A 24,684-nucleotide genomic window follows, 5' to 3' on the forward strand; every position below is an offset into this window, starting at 1 on the left:
TGTACCAGGGGGCACGCTTCCACCATGAAGCCACAGATATTTGTGGTTTTTGAAAAATTTTTTTTTTTGGTGTCTGGCCGGTATGGGGATCTGAACCCTTGACCTTGGTGTTATAACAGGTTTTTGAAAATTTAAATAATTCTTGAACAAATTTTTAAACTCTCATGTCTTTCTGATGCCTGTCAAATTCCATGTCTTGGGGTGTTATGTTGCTCATTTAAGCAGAAAAAGGGAAGAAGTTTATATTGTATTCTAATGCTGCAGACCATCAGAAAGCAAAATATTTGGATATCAGAAAACAGTAGTATTCTAGAACTTCCAAAAGCAATTCTGTTGATAAGAGCAAGTGGGTAAGAAAAAATTGCATGGGTCTTATTTTTATTTTTGGATCTACTATAAAAAGGTCATAAGCCAAAGACAGCAAAGAGCTCCTAATTGTAGACAAAAGTGCAGACCTCGGCCCCACAGAGCAGTTAGTTCAAGACTAGCATTTGCAGCACCTTCTATCGAGCCTGCAGAGTTACACCACTGACTCAACTGAGGGTATTAATGCGTTATTAAGAATACAGAGTGTGATAAAGAGATGTCATGAAACAGTAGTTCCTTCATGCTCACTCAACACAGAACTTTCAGTTCTAACAATAAAAACAACTTATCAACATATGTATGCTGATTTACAACCCCTGGTCAATCATCTGAATAACTGACACACCCTTTGACCCCTCCTGTACAAATATACAGAAAATTTGAAGCTTGGTGTTTAAATGACTTATTGTAGACCTCAGAGCTACTAAATTTCTAAATCGAGGTATCTTGATTCGAGTCTTACACTTTGAAATGGCAGGCCATTTTAAATGGTGCTTACACTGAAATTACTGAAGATAACGCATATAAACCAGACTGTCTATGCTTGCTAAACTGAATTCTAGAGGAAAAAAGGGTTTGGTATAAATATTCTGAATGCCAACAGCCCAAAGCACTGAAAAAGCTAACTTTCTGTGTGTCTAAGTGATGTAATTGGTCCCTTACACATCCTTCTATCCTGTCACACATGCAATTAGAGCCTTGTATCGAATAGCCAATTTCAAATTCACTGCTCCATATCCTGCAGCACTTTGTATCAGTACACTGATTACTACAGTACTGTCCTGGGGCAACATGGATTTCACATGTACATATATATTTTTTATCTGTATTATTGAACAGCCTACTACACCCCTAATCTTCCCCAATGATATGATTATATGGCTCATACTTTCAACTTGTTTAAGACTACCTAATTGGAGATTGTCCCAAACTGCTGAGTTCGGGACACACTAATTCCATAGCACTGCCTGATTCTGATTTCAAAGTGGCTAATGGATGATCCCAGTGGCAGGTTCTCCTGGTACCTTGAAATGTAACTTGACCAGCCTGGATTCATTTAAAGCAGTTAATTTTCTTCACCCTCTTCTCATTTCTATTTTAGAATTAACTAATGATTGTTCTGCTTTCATAGTTTGGAATGACAGCAGCTCCCGGTTAATGGAACTCAGCATGGGGGGAGGGGGGCTGAGAGCATAAGCTCCAGAGTCAGATCTGGATTTGAGTCCCAACTCTACCACTTACCCAGAAAACCAAAAGTGACAGCTGTTAATTCTAGTACCTACTATGTGTCAGCCATTGATTTATGAAGCACTAGCTTCATAAATCCCTTACGTCTCATCTGCAAAGTAGGTGGTCTTATCCTCATTGTACAGATGAGACTAAGGCTCAGAGGAGTGAGCTGGTAGGGCTGGAATTCAAAGCAACCCTCCTACCACTTCCCACTACACTCATTTATCACTCTCTTTGAAAGACCAAGTGATTTTGCCCTTTGACAACAGAATTAAATCTTTCCCTTAAGCACATATTTCATAATGTGTTATTCTTGTTTAAAACAAGTTTAAAAAGTGATTCTAAAACTGGTTATAAAGTTTACATGGAGAAGCGAAAGAACCAGAACAGCCAACACAATACTGAAGAACAAAAAAGCTGGAAAACGTGACACCACCCGACCTCAAGACTTACTATAAAGCTACAGTAATCAAGACAGTGTGGTGCTGGCAAAAGAACAGAAAAAGGATCAGTGGAGTAGAATAGAGAGTCCAGAAACAGATCCACATTATATGTATAGTCAAGCGACCTTTGAGAAAGGAGCAAAAAATGGTGCTGGAACAATCCACATGCAAAAAAATGAATCTAGATACAGACCTATACCCTTCACAAAAGTTAACTTAAAATGAATCACAGACGTAAATGTGAAACACAAAACTATAAACTCCTAGACGATAACATAGGAGAAAACCCAGATGACCTTGAGTTTTGTCATGACTTTTTAGATAGGACACCAAAGGCACAATCCATGAAAGAAAGAATTAATAAGCTGGATTTCATTAAAATTAAAATTTTCTGCTCTTCAAAAGACACAGGAGAATGAAAAGACAAGCCACAGACTGTGAGAAAATGTTTGCAAAAACATCTGGTAAAGGACTGTTATCCAAAATATACAAAGAACTCTTAAAACTCAACAATAAGAAAAGAACCAACCTGATTTAAAAATGAGCCAAAGACCTTAATGGTCACCTCACCAAAGATGACATGTAGATGGCAAATAAGCATATGAAAATATGCTCTATATCATATATCATCAGGGAAATGCAAATTAAAACAAGGTACTACTACACGCCTATTAGAATGGCCAGAACCCAGAGCGCTGACACCACCAAATGCTGGCAAGGATGTGGAACAACAGGAACTCTGTCTCATTCATTGCGGGCGGAATGCAAAATGGTACAGCCACTTTGGAAGACAGTTTGACTGTTACAAAACTAAACATACTCTTACCATACCATCCAGCAATAGCCCTTTGGTATCTACCCAAAGGAATTGAAAACTATATCCACACAAAAACCTGCACACAAATATTTATAGCAGCTTTATTTATAACTGCCAAAGCTTGGAAGCAACCAAGATGTACTTCAATAAGCAAATGAATAAACAAACTGTGGTACATCCAGACATTAGAATATTATTCAGCATTAAAAAGAAATGAATTAAAAGCCATGAAAAGATATGGAGGAAACTTAAATTCCTATTACTAAGTTAGAGAAGCTAATCTGAAAGGCTACATACTATATGAATCCAACCATATGACATTCTGTAAAAGGCAAAACTATGGAGATAATAAAAAAAAGATCAGTGATTGCCAGGGGCTAAGGGGAGTGAGGGATGAATAGGTAGACCACAGAAGATTTCAGGGCAGTGAAAATATTCTGTATGATACTATAATGATGAATACATGTAATTATACATTTGTCTAAACCCACAGAATGTACAACACTAAGAGTGAACCCTAACGTAAACTAGAGACTTTGGGTAATAATCATGTGTCGTTGCAGGTTCATTAATAGTAATAAATATACTACTCTGGTGGGGGATGTTGTTCATGGGGGAGGCTATGCATGTGGAGGGGGTGTTGGGGGTGAATGGGGTATCTCTGTATTGTCTTCTCAATTTTGCTATGAACCCAAAACTGCCCTACAAAATTTTCAGTCTTTCTTAAAAAAAGTGATTATAAAGACATAACTCAATTAAAAGGTAGGCAAAAATCTGAACAGACATTACTCCAAAGAAAGTATACAAATGGCCAACAAGCAGAAGAAAAGATGCTCCATGTCATCACTCATGGGGAAGTGCAAATCAAAACCACAATGAGACGTCCCTTTACACCCACAAGTACGGCTACAGCAAAAAGGCAGATAATAGCAACTGTTGGTCAGACTGTGGAGAAACAGAAACCCTTGTACACAGCTGGTGGGAACATAAAATGGTGCAGCCACTTTAGAAAACAGTCTGGCAGTTCTATTCTGGAAAAACATATGGAGACTGAAAGTAGCTCAGTGGTTGCCTAAGACTGGGGGTTGGGGGAGGTATAGGGAGAAAATGTGGGTGATAACCGAAGGATACAGAATTTCTTTTTGAGGTAATGAAAAATGTCCTGTAAGTGATTATGGTAATGGTTGTATAACTTTGTGAATATACTAAAAACCACTGAATTGTAAACTTTAAGAGGATGAAATGCATGGTATATGAATTATATCTCAATAAAGCTGTTACTAAAAAAACTGGTTATGTTCAGCTCTATCCTTCTGGATGCTATCATTATAGATTCTTAACCTTGTTTATTATATTCAGTCCTTGCTTTGTTGCCTCTTCTCTGTGTATCCTTTTTACGTACACAAAACACTGTGCAGTCTGATTTTTCCTCTTTTCCTTTTCACTGGGATGAACAATGGTCGGACTGCCGGAACTTCATCATTATATAAACATGGTGGCAACATTAGTACCCAAGTGTAAGGCTGGGAGCATGGACCCAGGAGCCACTGCACTGAGCCAACACTACCACTTACTAGCTGTATAACCTTGGACAAGTTATTTAACCTCCCTGTTTTAATCTCCATATCTGTAAAAAGAAAATAACAATGAGGTAGCACATACAAGGACCTTAAAAAAGTACCTAGGCTAAATAAGTCCTTAATAAAGAGCACTTCTTTTTTTCTGGTACGAGCAACGGTCGCACAGCCAGAATTTTATAATTTTCTAAAAATGGTGGCAATATTAGCACAACAATCTTTTCATTCCTGTGGAACTTCTCTATTTCCTGTCTTCATGGGTTCCTTTCACTAACCTACCCTTTTTATTTTTTATTTACTTACTTTCTTATTTTTTTGGAGGCTGGCTGGTAAGGGGATCTCGATCCTTCACCTTGGTATGATAACACCGCGCTCTAACCAACTGAGCTAATTGGCCAGCCCCTCATTATCCAACCCTTAACAGCTGATCTCTTCAGAGATCTAATGTTCTCCTCAAGTAATACCATCTATTCTCACTGGTTCAGCAACTACCAACATACATGTCATACATGTCAGCTGGTGCACATTGGATGCTGCATATCTTGATTATATCTGACTACCTGCTGAACAATTCCATCTGGATGTCCCACAGGTGCTTTGTAGTGAAAACCAAACTCATCTTCTGCTTCCAACTCTGATTCTTTACTGCATTTAGTGGCACCATTATCCCACCCTGTCACCCAAGACACAAATCTGGGAATGACTGACTCTTCCACCTACCCTCATATTCCATCAATCTCCAACTCAGTCAATTTTCCCTCAGAACTCTGTATCTTTACTTTTTCTCCACCTTGGCTGCATATCAGAATCATCTGAGGAGCTTTGGAAAATCCCCATGCCCAGGTCAAACCTCAGGCCATTTGAATCAGAACCCAGGATAGGTAACTTTTTACAGCTTCCCCGGTGATTCCAACATACAGCTTAGCTTAGCTAGAGAATCTCTGATTTAGCCCGTGATCTGCCTCTCAGACCTCAACTTTCACTGTTCCTGGCTTTGCACTTCCACTCTAGCAACACTGAACTGCTTATAATCACTGCCCCCTACCTCCACCCCTGCTGTTTCCTGTCTTTGTTATACTCTCCACCCCCACCCCCAAATCTGGCTTTCTCCTACTTATTTTATGGGTCTGGTAGTTGCTGTCTCCAGGAAGTCTTCTCTCATTCACCAATCTATGGCTGAATTAGGTATTCCTCCTCTGTCTTCCTTGGTGCCCAGTAAATATCTTTCACTGTGCTTAGTACAGTGTGCTGTTGCAGAATTATCTGCTTATGGTCCTCATCCCCTCACAGAGCTATGTACGAGTACCACCTAAGGCTAGGACCACTTGACGCTCATTTTTGTATCCCTAGCACCTACCACTCTGCTTGGCCTTATGCAAGTACTCCACACATATTAGTTGAATAATTTTCCATAGATGAGGAAAAGCTTTTTGGAAAGAGGTTGCTTATGCTAGGCATTGATGGTGGATTTTGATCCAGATTTTTCTTTTCATCCAATGGCTTATAAAACCACCAACTTGATTACTTTTTTTTTTTTTTTTTTTTTAAAAGATGACCGGTAAGGGGATCTTAACCCTTGACTTGGTGTTGTGAGCACCACGCTCAGCCAGTGAGCGAACCGGCCATCCGTATATGGGATCCGAACCCGGGGCCTTGGTGTTCTCAGCACCGCACTCTCCCGAGTGAGCCACGGGCCGGCCCCCAACTTGATTACTTAAAGTGCTTAATACTGATGCTCCCAAGTATTTATTGTAGTTTCTTTTACAGAATCTTACTTGGTACTAAAAAAGTCTTATTCAACATTTGCAATGAGTATTAATTTGTAAGTTCTTTCCAATATTTTTAGGAAAAATGTTGCATTTAAAATAACATTAGTCTATTATTAAATAACATAACATATAAAACATAAGTCTATTATTATCCTAGATTATATTTTCCTTTACTTCTGTGAACAAGAACATATTAAAATAAAAATTTCTTTCACTTTTGAGATACACGATGATATCAGATCAAATTATCTCAATTTTGAGCATTTAAAAATTTCTTTTGCCCTCTGCGATGTAAAACAATTTGCTGGCCTATACCCAAAGACTACATTAGGGAAAGAGAGAAATTCCAAGGACATTTAATCATGACTACATACAAACAACTAAAAATAAGTTTTAAAGGATGCTTAAAAAGAAATACACAGTACAAGTAGTGTAGTTTGTGTCCATTTAATAAACATACTTGCATAGTTATATTACAACTTTGTAAAAATAAAAACAGATTATCTCATGCCAAGCGTGCCCAGCATTTGCACAATCTCAATACTTTAATACTATAGTTTTCAAGACACACAAAATAAAAATTTAAGGCAAAACAGCACTTTGCAACAATTTAATAATTTATTACATTACAGTAGCATCACAGCAGCATCCAATAATGCCACTTTAGGCAAAAGTCTGTCGGTATTTCCATTAGAGATTCTATTTATAAGAATTGATAACTTGGTAAAATTCACTCTAAGAAAACTTGGCAAATAAAACTTTGGACTGGAATTGGCTTTTCTTTCGCTACTTTTCCTTCCCCCTGTTTCTTTCTTCTAGATTACCAGTATTCATAATAGCAGTTACATTTTAAAAATAGTTGTATTATTTTAAAATGAGTCTTTAAGATAAAGTTTTAAAGAAACCATACAACAAATGGGCTTGGTTTAAATGTTCAAATTCCCTAAAAATCAGGTTTGGTTTTGGAACTGATTTTTTCATTGCTGGAAAACCCATCAGGTTTAAACACATACTTTAAAAGTGATGATCACATATTGTGATCTTTAAATAAACAGATATTTTGAATCATTACCTCCTACAGGGTTCAAATTTATTTACTAGTACTACCATTTTAAAATTGTTTCTGACAAACTCTTTCCTTCTAGTGTTGCTTTCTAAGCACATTGAAAGCTGCCTTATGCTGAATGAGGAAGAGAACAAATATGTGGCTGAGTGAGGTACTGCAAAGGATTGCATGCACTTTTAAGGACTTTACTTATTATTATATGCCATACAACTTCCTTTCTTCTTAGCTTTCTCTCAAATATATGACAAAATACCTACACCAAGAGTGGTATTTCAGTTAATACAATAAATTTCTTTCCCAGACTGTCATTCAGCTTAAATACAGTGTGCCACTATGTGATTTAATCCATAGGTACCTGATGAACACATTATTTTCAGAGTGATTACAGATGCTAAGTTTTACCTGAATATCATTCCTATATTTAGCAGTGTAAAAGTGAAGCAATCTGAGCTATAAAAATACCTTTGAAATAATTTATCAGTATATTAGATATTTAAAATTATAAAGAAAAAATGTTATATCAAGTAATGTGGCCAATCAACAGTGGTCTGATTTCTAACCTCAGGGCTAAAAATGGATTTTAAATCAACTGTCTTTAATCTGAACTCAACTAAAGGGTGCAAAAGCAGAAAGTTCAGAAAATAGAAGGCAAGGGTCTAGGTAATCCATGCAATTTGGAAGAGTCACTTGAATTCACAAGGACCCAATCTTTGCACTGTCTCTTTCAGTGACTGCAGGCAAATCTGTTATTCCACCTGAAAAATGATATTATTGCTTTCCTATTAATGTCATAAAAGTATGATGATGCCAAATGCTAAAAATGGAGGTGGTCTAACAACTAAAAGGCCCCACCCCAGGGAACACACACATATCTCCCTGCATCCCAATAATGTGAAGCATTTTGGAACACAGACATTTGAACTTTGTGAAGTTTTAACTACACTGTTGGTTTTCCTCAAGTGTCATAAAGTTATGATTTAGGCAATGTATGACTGAAATAATTCACTCATAATATATAGGCACATTAACATAAATATTGCACAAAATATGCCCCTAACTTAAACTGAGAGGTATAAGAACATATTTCACTCTTCTTAAAGAACTCTGTGAGGAAATAAGACTCTGTGATTGTATGTATACTTTACCTGATACTTTGACATTCACAAACAGTAGATTGCACTGCAGTTTGTAAACATTTTAAATTGCATAAACTTCTCATTGATTTTCAAATACAGTTTAACACTTCTTACTAAAACTTTTGTTTCAGCTAAGTACTGTCACATATATTAGTTTATTATAATGTTTGCTATTTTTAAAGTGTTTCCCATTAAAGGAAAAAAAGAAAAATCCTATGCCAAAGTAGCCAATGTGGTTGAAGAATATATATTAGACAGAGAAGTCTGGATGGTAAAATCAACTGAGCTTCAAAGAAGCTTCATGGACATAGAGGAATGCCAGCTCTCATATGTCTTTCCTTCACTCTTACTCATTCTTGACCAGAGCCTGTATGATTGTTGCAGGGGCATTTAAACTCTTCAAGGATTCCTTATGATCTTTACTAAATACATTAAGAATGCCAACCAGTGTTCTTTTGTGTACTCAAACATGTAGTCACCTGATTAAAACAGGTAACATGAATTCTGATTTTAAAATGTTTTATAGATATAAATGCTCTAAGACAGGAAAGGTTTCATATCTCACAGTCAACGACGGGAGTCTTTCATTCCTCAAAAATAGTCCATTTTTAGGTCATCAATAAGGAAGTAACAACTAACTGCTGCAGCACATTATACAATATCTACATCAGCCCAGAGCACATGAAGATCCTAAGGGACTACCATAGTACAGTGCTCATTCTTGGGCAGTCGGAACAGATTAAACATATCCCACTCTGCACATATCCGCCAGAGCAGGCCGCTTTCCTCTTCCATGAGATAAGAAAAGCTCCCCCAAATGTTATTGCTCCTATCCCAAATACAAAGAAAATACAGAAAAGGTTATTTCCAGTTCTTGGCCTTTAAACAATTGAAATATCGGTACTCACAGTGGCATATAAGAAAGTAATAAACTGCATATTTGTGGGCAAATCACATATGAGCCAAATAAGAACTCACTGGGATTAGGATTAGGTCAAACATAATAGCAGAACATAAGCAAATTTTATCTGAATTATGTAATGAATACACATGTTGCAATAACATTAGAAAAGCATGGCAGCCCGTTCCAAACCAGTAAGAATAGTTTGTGCAAATAGTGGGTCTTTGTGTGTTTGAACTCCCACCACGTAAGGGAAAACTCAATATGCATGCTAATGACCTACAATTACCAAATTAAAAAAGAAGAAAAATGCTAAAGGATGCCAGAGTGAACAGCAGGGAAAGCCACACAAAGACCCACTATCCTTTAATGTTTACAAATAAATTTTAACTTTAAGTTAGAAACACAAAGAAATAATCACAAGTGGCTCTAACATTCAAACGAAGTAAATGGATTGTGTAGGAGATATTTGATCAGGGCTGCCTGCCCTGCCTCCACGCTAGAGTCAAACTTGGATAGTGGGTCTCTGGGGTGCTTTCACAACTGGAAGACAACATTGGGTCCTAAAAAAAGAAAAATGAGGGATAAAATGAACATAACGCAAATTAGGCAGGTAAGAAAAAATTTGACTAATAATAACATGCAACATCAACTAAACAAATTTGAACTATTAAAATTCTCAACCTTTAAAAAACATTCTACTTACATAATAAAATGAAAATCATACTTGTAAGGGCCAAAGAAACACAAATGGCAAACTACACTTTAACCAGCTTTCACTGACTTATACAGACTATCAGCAGATGATTTATTTCTAAAAATCTGGGTAGGACAACTAAGATCTCCAATCAATTCCTGACTTTAAGGGTTAAGCATTTTCTGAACCATAGCCTATTAAAATTATAGGCTTATACAAATCTAATGTGAGTGAATTTCCTAGCTACCAATACAATTAACTCTATTCTTTACCTTCTTTGAAAAAGCAATTATGACTTTGCAATTTCTGATAAATAATTATTTCAAATAAACAAAATCAGTCCTCCTCACTGTCCTAGGTGATGTAAAAAGCTGTTTGGTTGTTTTATAGAAACAACAAACTTTCTCAGAGGAATCTATTTGGGAAATGTCCTCAGAATTAAAGAATTGAGAGCCCTTTCATTCTAGAAAGGATGACAAACCTTTGGTCATTGACTTCGGTGAAACAATAAAGCATTCATTTTTAGATATTATCAAACTAAAAAAATGACATATGCATCAGCAAAAAACAAGGAAATAGGTAAGTTGCTGGTAATAATTTTATAACAAAGAGAACACTGAAACTACAAAGGTATTTCAAAAAGTTCATGGAAAGACAAAGTTTGTGGAAAAATAGAATTGAAGGATAATATGAATCTTTCCATGAACTTTTTGAAGTATCCTGTACTCCTATTTTGAAATAATGTCTTGAACATTCTATTTTCCCAGCTCTCAATATATAAAATGATCGAGAAAATAACTGGTACCTTCTCCTACCCCCAACATTTGCCTTTCTAGCAAACTCTTATTACTTATTCTTCATAACCCAAATCAAATCCCCTCTGTGAAGTCTTCCAGGACATGCTTTCTTTTCCCACGTAGATTTATGGAATCTTTTCTCAATACATATTTGTATAAATATTCATGATAGCAATTCTTACATTTATCTGAATGTGTGTTCCCCACTAAACTCTAAAGCTGCTTCCAAGCAAGGACTATCTTTTCATGTTTTATTCCTGGTAAGTACACGGTAAACACTCAAAGAATACAGATGTCCCTTGGTATCTGTGGAGGGATTGGTTCCAGGACTGCTTGTGGATACCAAAATCTCTAGCTGCTCAAGTTCCTGATAGAAAGTGCTGTAGTATTTGCATATAACTTATGCATATCCTCCAGTGTTCTTTACATGATTTCTAGATTACTTATAATATTAATACTATGTAAATATTTGTTATACTATATTGTTTAGGGAATAATGACAAGAAAAAAAAGTCTGTACATGTTTAGTACAGACACAATTTTTTTTCCCCTGAATATTTTTGATCCAAGGTTGGTTGAATCCACAGACGTAGAACCCACAGATATGGAGGGCCGACTGTACTCACCAAATAAATGAATTTCTTAATTGGATAGTGGGAAGAATGTTAACATAAAATTCAAAAACAACATAAAAAGTAAAATCTGAAGCACATGGAAACTTTGTTCCTTTGAAATCACTGAGTAGGTCAGAAATGACTGAAGGACAACTTTCCTTTTTCTTCTTATTTCTATGTATCAACATTGCTATCTCCTTTTTTTCATTTCAGGGATGGCTAGAATTGTATTGTCCAATATGGTAGCTAAAAGCCACAACTGGCTATTTAACTTTAAATTAATTAAAATAAAATTAAATTAAATTAAAAACTGAGTTTCTCAGTCATATTAGCAACACTCCAAATGCTCAAAAGCTACATGTGGCTAGTGGCTACTGTGTTGGACAGTGCAGATATAGTCTATTTTCCTCACTGCAGAAAGTTCTATTGGATAGCACTATTTAGATTGGGTACTTCATCTATAAGCAGATTGGGGTTCTGACAGTTCTACACACACTAAACAAGCATTTTCTGGCACAAAGTAATTTCCACGGCAAATGTGTCCTTGGATAATTCATGTCAATCTATTTTCTATATTATTCATGTATCAAAAATTAATGACAGATAAAAAAAAATGAATGACTACCTACTATGGTGTTTCTTTTAAAAATAAAAAGTTGTCAATTAACTTTCTGTGGGGAGGTTACTTCCCTAGGATGTTATCACACTGTCTTAAAGTAGACTCCTCTAAAATAGTGATTTTTAAATTATTCCTAGAGGGAAACTCAAAAAGATTATCATAGAAGGGGTAGGGGAAAGGAAGGGAAGGCCTGGGGGCATGGTCCTGTCCTTCCTTTAGAACAGCTTTTACCTGTTCTTTATATGCCTTATTCTAAGAGACTTAATAGGAGAAACGTGTCTCACCACTGAAAAACAAGATCAAGAACAAAAAAAAATCTGAAAAACAAAATATTTAGATCACAGACACTATGAAAGCCAAATGTATTGACACACTGGAATGCCATCAGGGCTCACTAGCTGAACCATCTTCCAGACTGACTAGGTCTGAAAAGTATCTTCCTCTCTCAGCTCCAAGAAAGGTGTTGCTCATATTTCTAACTGATCATATAAACTGGTTTCTAATTAATCACTGCAGACTGCCAAACCATCGGCAGAGCTTAAAAATGGACATTCATTAAGCAACCCAAGTTGTTATAATTTTCTTTACCACTTCTCCTGAAACCCTGAGACTTTTTGGGGAATGAATATTCAAACCATAAAAAACTGGACACCTCACACCTTCACATCGGGAAATTTAGTTGCTTTACCTAAAGGGAGGTCTTCTCCCAGGATCAGAACTATCTTTATAAGCTCTCAAGTGAAAATACACAAAATTATAGGTACAGCATAAAATAAACTCATAATCTTTCCACTGAATCATAAGTGTATCTCAGATTTGACTGGGTTACCTTTTATATATTCTCAGCAGCTAAATTTACATGAAAGACTAAATCTTTTAAATAGTTTCACAAGAATGATAAAAATAAAATCAAGATGTATCTTTTAAACAAAACTAAAAATCAAAAGGATGGGGAAAAGACATCCATTTTATAAAGGTTAAAAGTTGTTTCCAAGTACTGTTTATTCCCTACTTTATTACTAATGTTGTGTTTATTTTCAACTATGAGAAAGGCTAGGGAAGTATCAAGAGATAATTTTATATAACCCAAATTTCACACTTTGAGATCTGGACCCTTGTTCTGAAAATAGTGGAACAGATCTTGATTCATACATCCCTTGTAGCACGAGGTGGCTATCTAAAGAATCACCTAATGAGATTTCACAAACACTTTAAACAGGCTTTCAATTTTCTCCCAACCTGGAAGATGAGTAAACATGAGGGAAATAAATGAGAATGTTACAAAATTAATGGCATCTGTACACTAAAAAGATAATTTTGAATAGGACAATTACTGGCCACTTTCTATAAAGCTGAAAAAGAACACTGGATGCTGAAAAAGAGGACAGTGCTGGAGGGACGCTGCAGCATAGATGGCTGTCACACCAAAGAACCCATAGAGAAAATATACTCTTTTTCATATAAAGTCTAATGCTAAGGTTTGAAGCTACTGAAAAGTATTTAAAATAAAGCAGTATAACTTTTGATCTTATAAAAAGTTTCTTTTTTCTTTTTAAATTTTAAACATTAATCTACATTAGCTGTGAGTGCTGAGTTTAAGATCTGATCCAGAAAGTAATAAAGGCAGTGCTGCTTTTTGAAGTTTTCACTCTAGATGAGAGATAAATAATTTGATACTACTTACACTGTTGACTTGGATCTGAGTCTGTCGTCATCTTAACATAGTTTGAAGGAAAGAGACCAGTCACCCCATTGACTTCTCCTTGCCACCAGTCAGGATCATCTTTGTTCATAACATTAATAAGTTGTCCCTTGGAGAAACTGAGCTCATCTTCATTATTCGCTATATAGTCATACATAGCAATCACCTGACATACTATCAGAAGAACAAAATAACAAATTAAACAAATGAATTATTTCTACATAAATCAAATGTTAAAACTCCCTAGGATTTAAATTACTATATTAAATATTAAAATTTCCTTTAAGCTGCTCTCTCTCCAGCTTTCCTTCCCCTGTTCTCTGTTTTACAAACGTAAAAATTTCCCAATTGCAGATAAAAATCCAAGTAAATTGCTTCAGTTTATGTAAGACAGTGTAGCAATTTCACATTGAAAAATTTCAAGGAATGAAATGGTTCAAGTATCAATGAACAGCAAGCTATTTATACACAAAACATTTCAGAAAGGAAATTCTTAGTGGAGTGTTCCTTTTAAGCAGAGGTAAAGAACACATTTTTAATATTTTTCAGAGAGTTAGCTAATTCAAGTAGTTGCTCAATCTTAATAAACTTCTCTAAGAGGAAATACAAGTTAACACAATTCTGTACCAGGATGAAAGGCAGGTGTGGTTCTTTCACTACTTGGACCCAAAAGTTTAACATGGCTGGCAGGAAACCATCCCTTCTGTCGCTTTTTTCCTCTGGCCTATAAAATTAGCAAAAAGAATATAAAATTAAAAGATGAGATTAAAAATAATCATTGAGACATAACTTAAATATTAGAAAAACCTTAGCTGTGCAGTAAAAAATTCAACCTTGCCCAAAGAGAGATCTGGCCTTTACACTAGACTCGTGGGAAATAATCTCTAAATCTTTGGACTATCCTAACTGATAAGAGTGTCTTACTTTGCCTGGTCTTGGGCCATGCCAAATCTAACAAAGTGATTTATGGCAGGTGTTTGGGTCACGCAGTTCCAGCTCAACCTCTGAAAGGGCTGGAGACTGAGTTCAGCCACATGGGCAATCAACCCTATCTGTGTGATGGAGCCCCAATAAAAACTCTGGACACCAAGGCTCTGGTGAGCTTCCCTGGTTGGCAATACTTTGTGTGTATTGTCACACATCATTGCCAAGAGAAGTTAATGCTGTTCATGACTCCCACGGGAAGAGGACAACTGGAAGCTCCCTTTGTGGAACCCTTCTGCATGCTGCCTCATGTGTCTCTTCTCTTGGCTGATTTTAATCTGTATCCTTTTGCTGAAATAAGCTATAATTGTGAGTGAAACAGCTTTCTGTGAGTTCTGTGCGTCCTTCCAGTGAATCACTGAACTTGAGGGTAGTCTTGGTGATTCCCAAACTTGTAACTGGTTTCAGAAATGAGGGTGGTATTGGAGACACCTGAACTCAGTACTGGCTGTTCAGATCAACATTAAACAACAGGAAGACTGACTACAATATGTGCTTCAATGTGCTACTGAAAATGCCATCTGTAGAAGTCTATTTGGATGTCTTTAAGACTCAAGGGTTTTCTGAATATTTCATACAAATAATATTTACAATCTAAAAAGGCCTTTCCAGAGTTTTCCTAATAAGTTCACATCAACCCTTAAAATGGTGCAGCCCACTGCAAATACTTCTTGCAGCTTTCTTAATAAATAATCATGAGGTCATACATAAATTTGTGGTGAGCCATATTTCCCACTTAGTTGGATCCATCTTCAAAGTAAACCAAAAGGTGGAATTTCAGGGGATTATTCAAGATATTGAATTTGAACTCCCACTCTTCTTTAGGAATCCAAAGACTCTGATTTGCAATGAACTGTGTTTATCTTCTGCGTTGCAATTATATATCAATCTTATATAACAATACAGCTATTATCTAATCATCTTTTAACCCTAAAATGCTTTTTAGCTTTAACTAGTAAGGTGATTTTAGAAATGAGAAAAGAACTCTCTTTCTCTATCAAAACATATGCAATAAACATATGTTAACATTTTAGGAAAAAACCAGGCTCATCCATGTCTGTATTCTCTTTTCTTGCACTGCTATTTCAAAAACCTAAGACTACTGGGGACATTCCAATTGGTAGTATTTTCTCAGTACACAACCTGGATCATGCCTTTCTCTTAGAGGCTACACTGCAAGCCTGGGGCTATCCCAGGCAAAGATGATGTTATGCTTTCTTTTAAGGTGACATGTAGTTTATTAAGGCATGCATTATTGGAATACAATCATGTTTAGAGAAAATTATTCTTTAAATTGTTACTTATAACATCAACTCAATTATGCTAAAAAATGAACAGGCCAAAGACTAGAGGGAAACATAAAACACTAAAATGTTGATACTGATAACCTCTAAGTATTATGATTATGGATGATCTAAAATTTTTTATTAATTTTACATTTTTCATAAGCATGCATTACTTTTCTAATAAAATTGATTGATGTCATTTAAATAATATTACCTGTAACTCCCCTTGCCACCACCCACTTGTATTCTTCTTTAGAATTAATATTAACTGCCCTGGTGCAAGGCTAAGTTGTTCAGAACCAGAAGCAACATATGCTGATGTTACTTGAGCAATCTCTGAAAAGAACAAGAAATTATGAATTTATGACTATAACAGAGCAAACTACCTTAGCAATTTTTCAAGCTCACTATTATACATACCAGGTTTCTTGTTTGATATTCCAGATTTGCTAGCACTCCCAAAACTCTACAAGGAAAAGATAGCACGTTGTTTTAACATTTCCAACAATCCAGACGTAAAGTACAAAGGTTATTAGGAATTAGAGATTTCTAATTCCCAGGATTCTTATTGCTTTAAGTGAAGATCAAAATGACAATGAGCTTTACATTAACCAAATAAGTGAAAAATCCAACACTTTCAAGGAGTTCTGGTCTGCTAATGGAATACATTACATACAAGTGGCTGATTTTGCCATCCACTGACTCAACAGGAAGAGCTCATTTTCTGAATCTTTCCTGAATACTAAACATGACTACCCAGGCCAAATGCAACCCATTCATCAACAGAGTTAGCATCAATACTCACTATATACAACATATGTTTCCTGGGTATGTTAAGGCACATGTGAGTTTTGCTCTGGCTTTCTCTAAGGAACCCTGACTCTTCTATTGCTCCTGCTGAATAGGAGGCAATGTTTTTATTTTTTATTTTCTTACCGAGTTCTCCCCAAACTGACTGAATTTGACCTAAGAGCAAAAAATTCACACCCTGGGTAGCAACTATGATCTATGTTTGACTTTAAAGGATAAATTGGGCCAACGTTATTTCCTATTTTTAGGAATTTGAACAAAAAAGGGAAAGGGTTAAAAAGATTTTTTATTTTCCTGTTAGTAGTGGATATAGCTGCAGAGGTGACTATAGTCAAAAGCTAACATTTTTGAGTACTATATAACAGGCACTGCTCTAAGAGGTTACATATACTCAACTATTTAGTTTTCACAATAACTCTAATTAAGTAATTACAATTACCCACATTTTACAGAGATGGGAACCAGGTCACACAAAGGTGAGGGAACTTGTCCATAGTCACCTATTCTCTAAGGGTAGAGCCGGGAGTCAACCCAGGTCATCTGATTCCACTATACCAGTGGTTCTCAATGTGTTGTTTGTAGGTCCCTGGAAGTAGTTCTTGAGCCCCCACAGGGGTGCATGGGATGAAAACTATTTTTATAATAATACTAAGAGATTCTTTGACTTTTTCACTGTATTGACATTTATGATCATGGGTAAAACTGCTCACGCCAATGACAGTGGCACCAAAGTCAGACTAGTAGTCACAGTATTCTTCACGGCCATGCACTCACACTAAAACAAAGCCAGTTTGACTTTAGAATGTCTTTGATCAAGCTGTAGAAATTTTATTAAATCATAATCCTTGAGTACACATGTTTTAAAAATTCTGTGTGACTAAACAGAACAAAATATTTTTACTGCATAGCAGCATATGATGGTTGTCTCAAGGAAAAGCACCTGTGTGATTAAATTGTGAGCTAAAGTAGGTTTTTCATGGAACAACATTTTTACTTCAAAGAAGTGATAGACAAACTATTTAGACTTAGGATTTAACAAACATTTTCTCAAAGATAAATCCAGTAAGCCTGTCACTTCAAAAAAAACCAGTTGACAGGATTTGTTGCCAATGATAAAATTCAAGCTTTCAAAGGAAAATTAAAATTGTGGATAAGTTCTATCTACCACTGTGGGTTTGACAGTTTCCTACTACTTAAACACTTTTCTGATGAGTGGTGATATTAACAAATGTGATTTTTTGATATCGTATAATGAAATGTGTCAATACAAGGAATATCTGCATAACTCAGTGATTCGATATTTTCCAAATGACCAATGAATGATGTTACCACATCATACCTGGGTAAAAGATCCATTGAATGTGCAGTGAAGAAATTCAGAAGGAAATAAAAAAATTTATTGAGACAAATGATAATGGAAACACAACATATCAAAACCAGTGGGATACAGCAAAAGCAGTATGAAGAGGAAAGTTTATAGCAGTTAATGCCTACATCAAAAAATAGATCTCAAATAAACAACCTAAGGTTGCAAGTCAAGGAACTAAAAAAACAAGAACAAACCAAACGCAAAATAAGTAGCAGAAATAAATAAAAGAGAGACCAAAAAGACAATACAAAAAATAAATGAAATGAAGGACTGGTTTTTTGAAAAGATAAACAAAATTGACAAACCTTTAGCTAGACTAACTATGGGGAAAAAAAGATGCAAATAAATAAAATCAGAGACAAAAAAAGAGTCATTACAACTGAGACCACAGTAATACAAATAATCATTAGAGCCTATTATAAAAAATTATACAGCAACAAATTGAAAAACCTACAAGAAATGGATAAATTCCTGGATACTTACAACTTATTAAGATTGAATCATGAAGAAACAGAAAATCTAAATAGACCAATAAGAAGTAACAAGATTGGAATCAGTAATAAAAAGGACCAGATGGCTTCACTAATGAATTCTGACAAACATTTAAAGAACTAATAGCAATCCTCAAATTATTTCAAAAAATTGAAGGGGAGGGAATTCTTCCCAACTCATTGTATGAGGCCAGCATTACTCTAATACCAAAACCAGACAAGGACACAACAAAGAAAACTGAAGGCCATTATTCCCCGATGAACATACATGCAAAAATCCTCAACAAAATATTAGCAAACTGAATCCAACAGCACAACAAAAGATTATTCACCATGAACAAGTGGGATCCATCTCAGATATGCAAGTATGATTCCAACATATGCAAATCAATAAAAGTGATACATCACATCAACAGAATGAAGGGGAAAAAAACATGCAATCATCTCAAAAGACGCAGAAAAAGCATTTGATAAAATTCAATATCCCTTCATGATAAAAACTCTTAACAAATGAGCTATAGAAGGAATGTACCTCAACATTATAAAGGCCATATATAACAAACCTATAGCTAACATCACACTGAATGGTGAAAAGGTGAAAGCTTTCTCTATAAGATCTGGAACAAGACAAGGATGCCCACTTTTACCACTTTTATTCAACATAGTACTAAAAGTCCTAGCCAGAGCAATTAGGCAAGAGAAAGGAACAAAGGGCATCCAAATTGAAAAGGAAGAAGTTAAATTCCCTGTTTGCAGACTTGATCTTATATATAGAAACCCCAGAAGAAAAAAAAAAAAAATAAAATAAAATAAATAAATAAAAACAGAACAAAAACAACAAAAAAAGAAAACCCAAAAGATGCCACCAAAAAAATACAATAAACAGATTTAGTAAAGTTGCAGATACAACATCAACATACAAAAATCAGTAGCTTTTTTATACACCAATAATGAGCAACCTGAAAAAGAAATCAAGAAAGCAATCCCTTTTACAACAGTTACAAAAAAATAAAAAATACCTAAGAATAAGTTTAACCAAGGAAGTGAAAGATCTCTACAATAAAAACTATAAAATATTGATGAAAGAAATTGAAGACACAAAGAAATGGAAAGATATCCCGTGTTCAAGAACTGGAAGAACTAATATAGTTGAAATGTCCACACTACCCAAAGCCATTGACAGATGCAATGCAATCTCTATCACAATACTAATGACATTCTTCACAGAAATAGAGAAAACAATCCTAAAATTCATATGAAACCACAAAAGACCCCAGATAGCCAAAGCAATCTTGAGGAAAGAAAACAAAGCTGGTGGCACCACACTACCTGACTTCAAAACACACTACAAAGCTATAGTAAATAAAACAGCATGGTACTTGCATAAAAACAGATACACAGATTAATGGAACAGAATAGAAAGCCCAGAAATAAACCCGCGCATCTGTGGCCAACTGATTTCAGCAAAGGTGCCAAGTACACCCGATGGGGAAAGAACAGCTTCTTCAATAAATGGTGCTGGGAAAACTGGATATCCACATGCAGAAAAATAAAACTAGATCCTTAGCTCTTGCCACACACAAAATTAACTCAAAATGGATTAAACACTTAAATGTAAGACCCAAAACTACTAGAAAAGAAAAAATAGGGGGAAAGCTCTATGACATTGGTGTAGGCAAGGATTTTTTTTTTCTCAGGCTATTGAATTTTAATGTAACATTAAGAAATGTTTACTGACAAGGCTTCAGATTCCATGTTGCAACTAACCTATACAAACTTAGCATTTGTCAAGTTTTGATATAAAAGAATCAAAGAAGAATACCCACAGATATCTGAAAATGTTATTAAAAGAATTCCCCGTTTTCTCCCGTATCTGTGTGAGGTTGAATTTTCTTCATATACTTCAACCAAAAGAACATATTGCCAACAGATTAAACACAGAAATAGATATGAGAATTTAGCTGTCTTAAAGTATGCTAGACATTAAATAGATTTGCAGAAATATAAAACAATGCCACTCTTCTCACTCATCATTTTTTTCTTGAAAAATATAGTTGTTTTTAATAAAAGTAAGTTATTCATGTTACCATGTAGTGGATTTAATTATTGTTACTTTAAAATAAATTAATAAATATTTAAATAATTTCACAGTTTTAATTTCTAACATGGTAAATACACTAGCTATAATCCATATACTTAAAAAAAACCTTGGGGTCCCCCCAAACTTTTAAGAACATAAGAAGTTATTGAAACTAAAAAGTTTGAGAACTTCACTGCACTGTACTAGTGGTGGAATGAAAAAAAGCAGAAACTCAAGAGTGGAGGCTGAGTCACATTAACATCAGAGCCTTAAAGATTTACAAAATCCTTCAAGGTGGTCCTTTGTGAGCTTCTCTGAATCCAGAACCATTCTCAAGCTTCAGTTATCACAAGGGTCAGCCCTACCGATAGCTCTTGCTCTTAGAATTTCATAAAATCCTATCCCCCTTATCTCTCTAACAAGATTCCTATGATAAACCCTATTTTACTGGTGTAACTGAGTGGTTTCCTTAAAACCAAAACAGCCTGATCAAAACCGTATGCTTGATTTCTGTTTTAAGTATAAATCTTGATCAACAGGAATGGAATGACTGTTTTTAATACCAAAATAACTCTACCTCTTGATCTTTTGGTTTGACATAGTTTGATGGAAAAATTCCAGTTCTATCTCCAATACTTCCTGTCCACCACTCTCCATCTTTCTGGGTCACCAATATCGCTTCACCTTCAGTGAAAGTCAAATCTCCAGGTTCTACACTTGAATATGGATAAAGTGCAATATATTCTGTAGGAACCAAAGCAAAAAAGAAGCTGAGTTTGTTTGTAAGATTACAGAAGTAAAAAAGAAATTAGGTTAATTTCCAGGATCTTGTATAAAGTTTACTGTAAAAAGCCTTGTGCCTTAAGGAAACCTAAAATAAAAAGATCTGAAGGTAGAAAAAGGAAAGACACAATTATTTAATAATTCTTTAGAAAAAGGTTATTTGATTTAACATAAAGCTTTATCATGGGGTTTCTTTTTTCTCCAATTGTCTTACTATTATTATTATTTTTATTTTATCACAAAGCATTACTCAAAACTGCAAACAGATATTAGTATCTCTACGGATAATGTAACTGAGGCTCAGTGAGATTAAGTTACTCAGCTAGCAGATTACAGTCAAGACATGAAAAGATTTTTTAAAACCTTCTTATATAAAATATACTTTAATCTGCTAAATCCTTTTCTCTTTAATTCTTCTATATACAGTTGTGGGAACACCCAATATCCAGCAGACAGCAGTACTAGAAGTCAAGTTCCACCACAACAACCCAGCTCTTAGCACAGTGCTTAGCTCGAAATAGATGTGTAATAAATTGATGAAGTTTGGATGTGTTGTCCCCTCCAAAACTCATGTGGAAATTTAATCCCCAATGTGGCAGTGTTAGAAACTGATTGAGTCATGGGGTGGATCCCTCATGAATGGATTAATGCTCTCCCTGGGTGAGTTCTCGCTCTATTAGTTCCTGCGAGAGCTGGTTGTTTAAAAGACCCTGGCACCTTCTCTCTCTCTCTCTCTCTCTCTCTCTCTCTTGCTTCCTCTTGCCATGTGATCTGCTTGTACCCGCCAGCTGCCTGCCACTTTTCTGCCATGAGTAGAAGCAGCCTGAGGCCCATGCCAGATGCAGCTGTCCCAGAATCCTAAGCCAAATAAACCTCTTTCCTTTATAAACTACCCAGTCTCAGGTATTTCTGTCATAGCAACACAAAACGGACTAAAACATAAATAGTTGCTAATAAATGACCTCAAGGCAAATTTCTAAGTTTTTATATTGGCTTTGATTTTTGTCCCTGTGATTACTATCACTCAGAAGAAACAGTCAGTGACTGGGTTTTAGAAGTCTTTTTCTTTCTTTTCTACTTCTATTTATATTTGCCAACATGGAATTTGATCTGTATATCATAAACTGGAGATGTCAAAAACACCATCTACACTATTTATTATTCACATTCCCAGTATTACTCAACTTAGCTGATTTAATAAAATTAAAAGTGATTACAAAATTTAGGCATGCTGCAATAAGTAAAGTCCTTTCCAAAACGCTCCTCACTACTATCCTAGCTTATCTCACAGCACTCATTCCACAGTACACCAATGGTTCCAGCCTCTCTGGTGACCTGAAGTTCCCTAAACTTTCACTGCCATGCCTTGCCTCGTGCCATTTCCTCTGTCTGGAAGACCTTTCTCCTCCTTTGTCACTATCCAAGATCTTACTCATTGATTGAGATGATACAACATTGTCACCTCTGTGGATTCACAGGTCCTACTAAAAATTGGTTGTTTTTATTCACTCCTTACAGAATTTATCACAACCATATGCTTATCCTCTTCATTCTACTGTGAGCACTCTGGAGAGTGTGTTTTATTCATCCTGGTATCTTTCAGCCTCTAGCACAGAATCTTCAATATAGTAGACACTAAATAAACTGTTTATCATTAAGCTGTTTTTTGAGCAAAACATAAAATATACTTTGACTGTTCAACAGATTTTATGATAGACATATAAATGTCATTTATAAATCTATGTAACTAAAATACAAATACTGACTGAAATTGGGGGAGACAATTTTTCATTTTTTATCATATTAACAAAATCAAAATAATTTATTAATCAAAGCAACCCAAAGGGCTATAGGAAAAAAATTAGTTGCAATATTTGTGATAAAGTGTACCTTGATTTCAAATCCTATTTAATAATTCAATGGCACACTATAATTAAAATGCAATTCATACACTACTAAATATACTGATATTTTCTTACCTCCTAAACATCTATAATCAATCATTGCAACACTTTTTATTCATATTATGTTGCATTTTCATAGTACTGACTTCCTATAAAGGGCCAAGTATTTTCAGCCATATTTTTTCTTTTCTTTCTTTCTTTTTTTTTTTTTTGGCAGCTGGATAGTCCAAGGATCTGAACCCTTGATCACTTTGGTGTTATATAACATTATATAACATAATAATGAGCAACCAGCCAGCCACAGCCATATTTTTTCTATATCCTCAACATTCCTGTGAAATAGTCAGCGGCAGGATTTCCTAACCTTACTTTAACACTGAAGAAACAGAAACAGAAAGAATAACAACTGTGTGAAGTCAGGTAATTGGACAGTAGGTAAACTGACTCCCATCTAATTTACAAATAGCCAAAAGCTCACCTTCTCCAACTGGATAGGCTGAGGAGGTAGGCTTCTTGTTTACAGCTGCATACAAGTCTTCTGGTCTGCCAAATAAACACACAAACAAATAAAAAACAATAACAAAACAAAAAGATACAAACCAGCAAAAAACAATTTGATAAATACAACTGGCTTTAGCAGTGCTTCTAGGGCTTTCTGAACCTAAATATTGTCTCAGTATACAGACTAGGAATACTCTAATATAAAAACTCCTGCTGGATTAAGAACTGCCTAATTATAAACTTGTTTTTTTTTAGGTGGCTGGCTGGTACAGGGATCCAAACCCGTGACCTGGGTATTAGAAGGCTGCACTCTAACAAACTGTGCTAACTAGCCAGCTCTGCTTCTACATTTTTAAATAAATTAATTTTAGTATAATTTATAGCTTTTCAAATGTGAGATATTTTGCTTTCCTAATGGAACTTAAAAGACAGCAGCACATTGGTAAATGGATAGTCGTTTGGTAAAGCACATACGGGGCCTGGCTTGGTTTATGGAAAACAAAGGCAATATACAAATTTTATTATTTGTTTAGAGAACACTACATTAAAAAATACATAAGTAATAAAGCTTTATTTTTATACCTCAGAATAGGTGTAACATTAATTTCCTGCAACCCAGGAAACTGTTTTCAAAAATCTAGAAGACTGTTATGTTTAAGATCTGTGGGATACACTGGGGCTCCCCAGGACCCGTGAGTAAACTATATAGTGAGACAGTTTCAAGTAAGCAGGAGAACCTTAC

The 24,684-nt window shown here is 35.3% G+C and overlaps 1 protein-coding gene across 8 annotated transcripts in view; it reads right to left on the reverse strand.

Annotated features, from left to right (window-relative positions):
* ITSN2 (intersectin 2) overlaps positions 1 to 24,684 on the reverse strand; it is a 151,455-nt gene that overhangs the window by 22,859 nt on the left and 103,912 nt on the right. For 7 of the 8 annotated variants that reach the window (XR_010021705.1, XM_063079010.1, XM_063079011.1 and 4 more), the window contains 6 exons: positions 23,920 to 23,984; positions 21,332 to 21,498; positions 16,425 to 16,470; positions 16,219 to 16,340; positions 14,362 to 14,458; positions 13,717 to 13,908 (listed from right to left, as the gene is read on the reverse strand). Coding sequence is in view for 7 of the 8 variants with exons in the window: in XM_063079010.1 (XP_062935080.1) it covers positions 13,717 to 13,908; positions 14,362 to 14,458; positions 16,219 to 16,340; positions 16,425 to 16,470; positions 21,332 to 21,498; positions 23,920 to 23,984 (689 nt within the window). In the remaining variant the exon portion in view is untranslated. Of the gene's footprint in view, positions 1 to 6,649; positions 9,869 to 13,716; positions 13,909 to 14,361; positions 14,459 to 16,218; positions 16,341 to 16,424; positions 16,471 to 21,331; positions 21,499 to 23,919; positions 23,985 to 24,684 lie in introns of those variants that run through there. The other variant, XM_063079015.1, reaches the window with a different exon arrangement.

Source organism: Cynocephalus volans, chromosome 14 (assembly GCF_027409185.1).
Source record: "Cynocephalus volans isolate mCynVol1 chromosome 14, mCynVol1.pri, whole genome shotgun sequence".
NCBI lineage: Eukaryota > Metazoa > Chordata > Mammalia > Dermoptera > Cynocephalidae > Cynocephalus > Cynocephalus volans.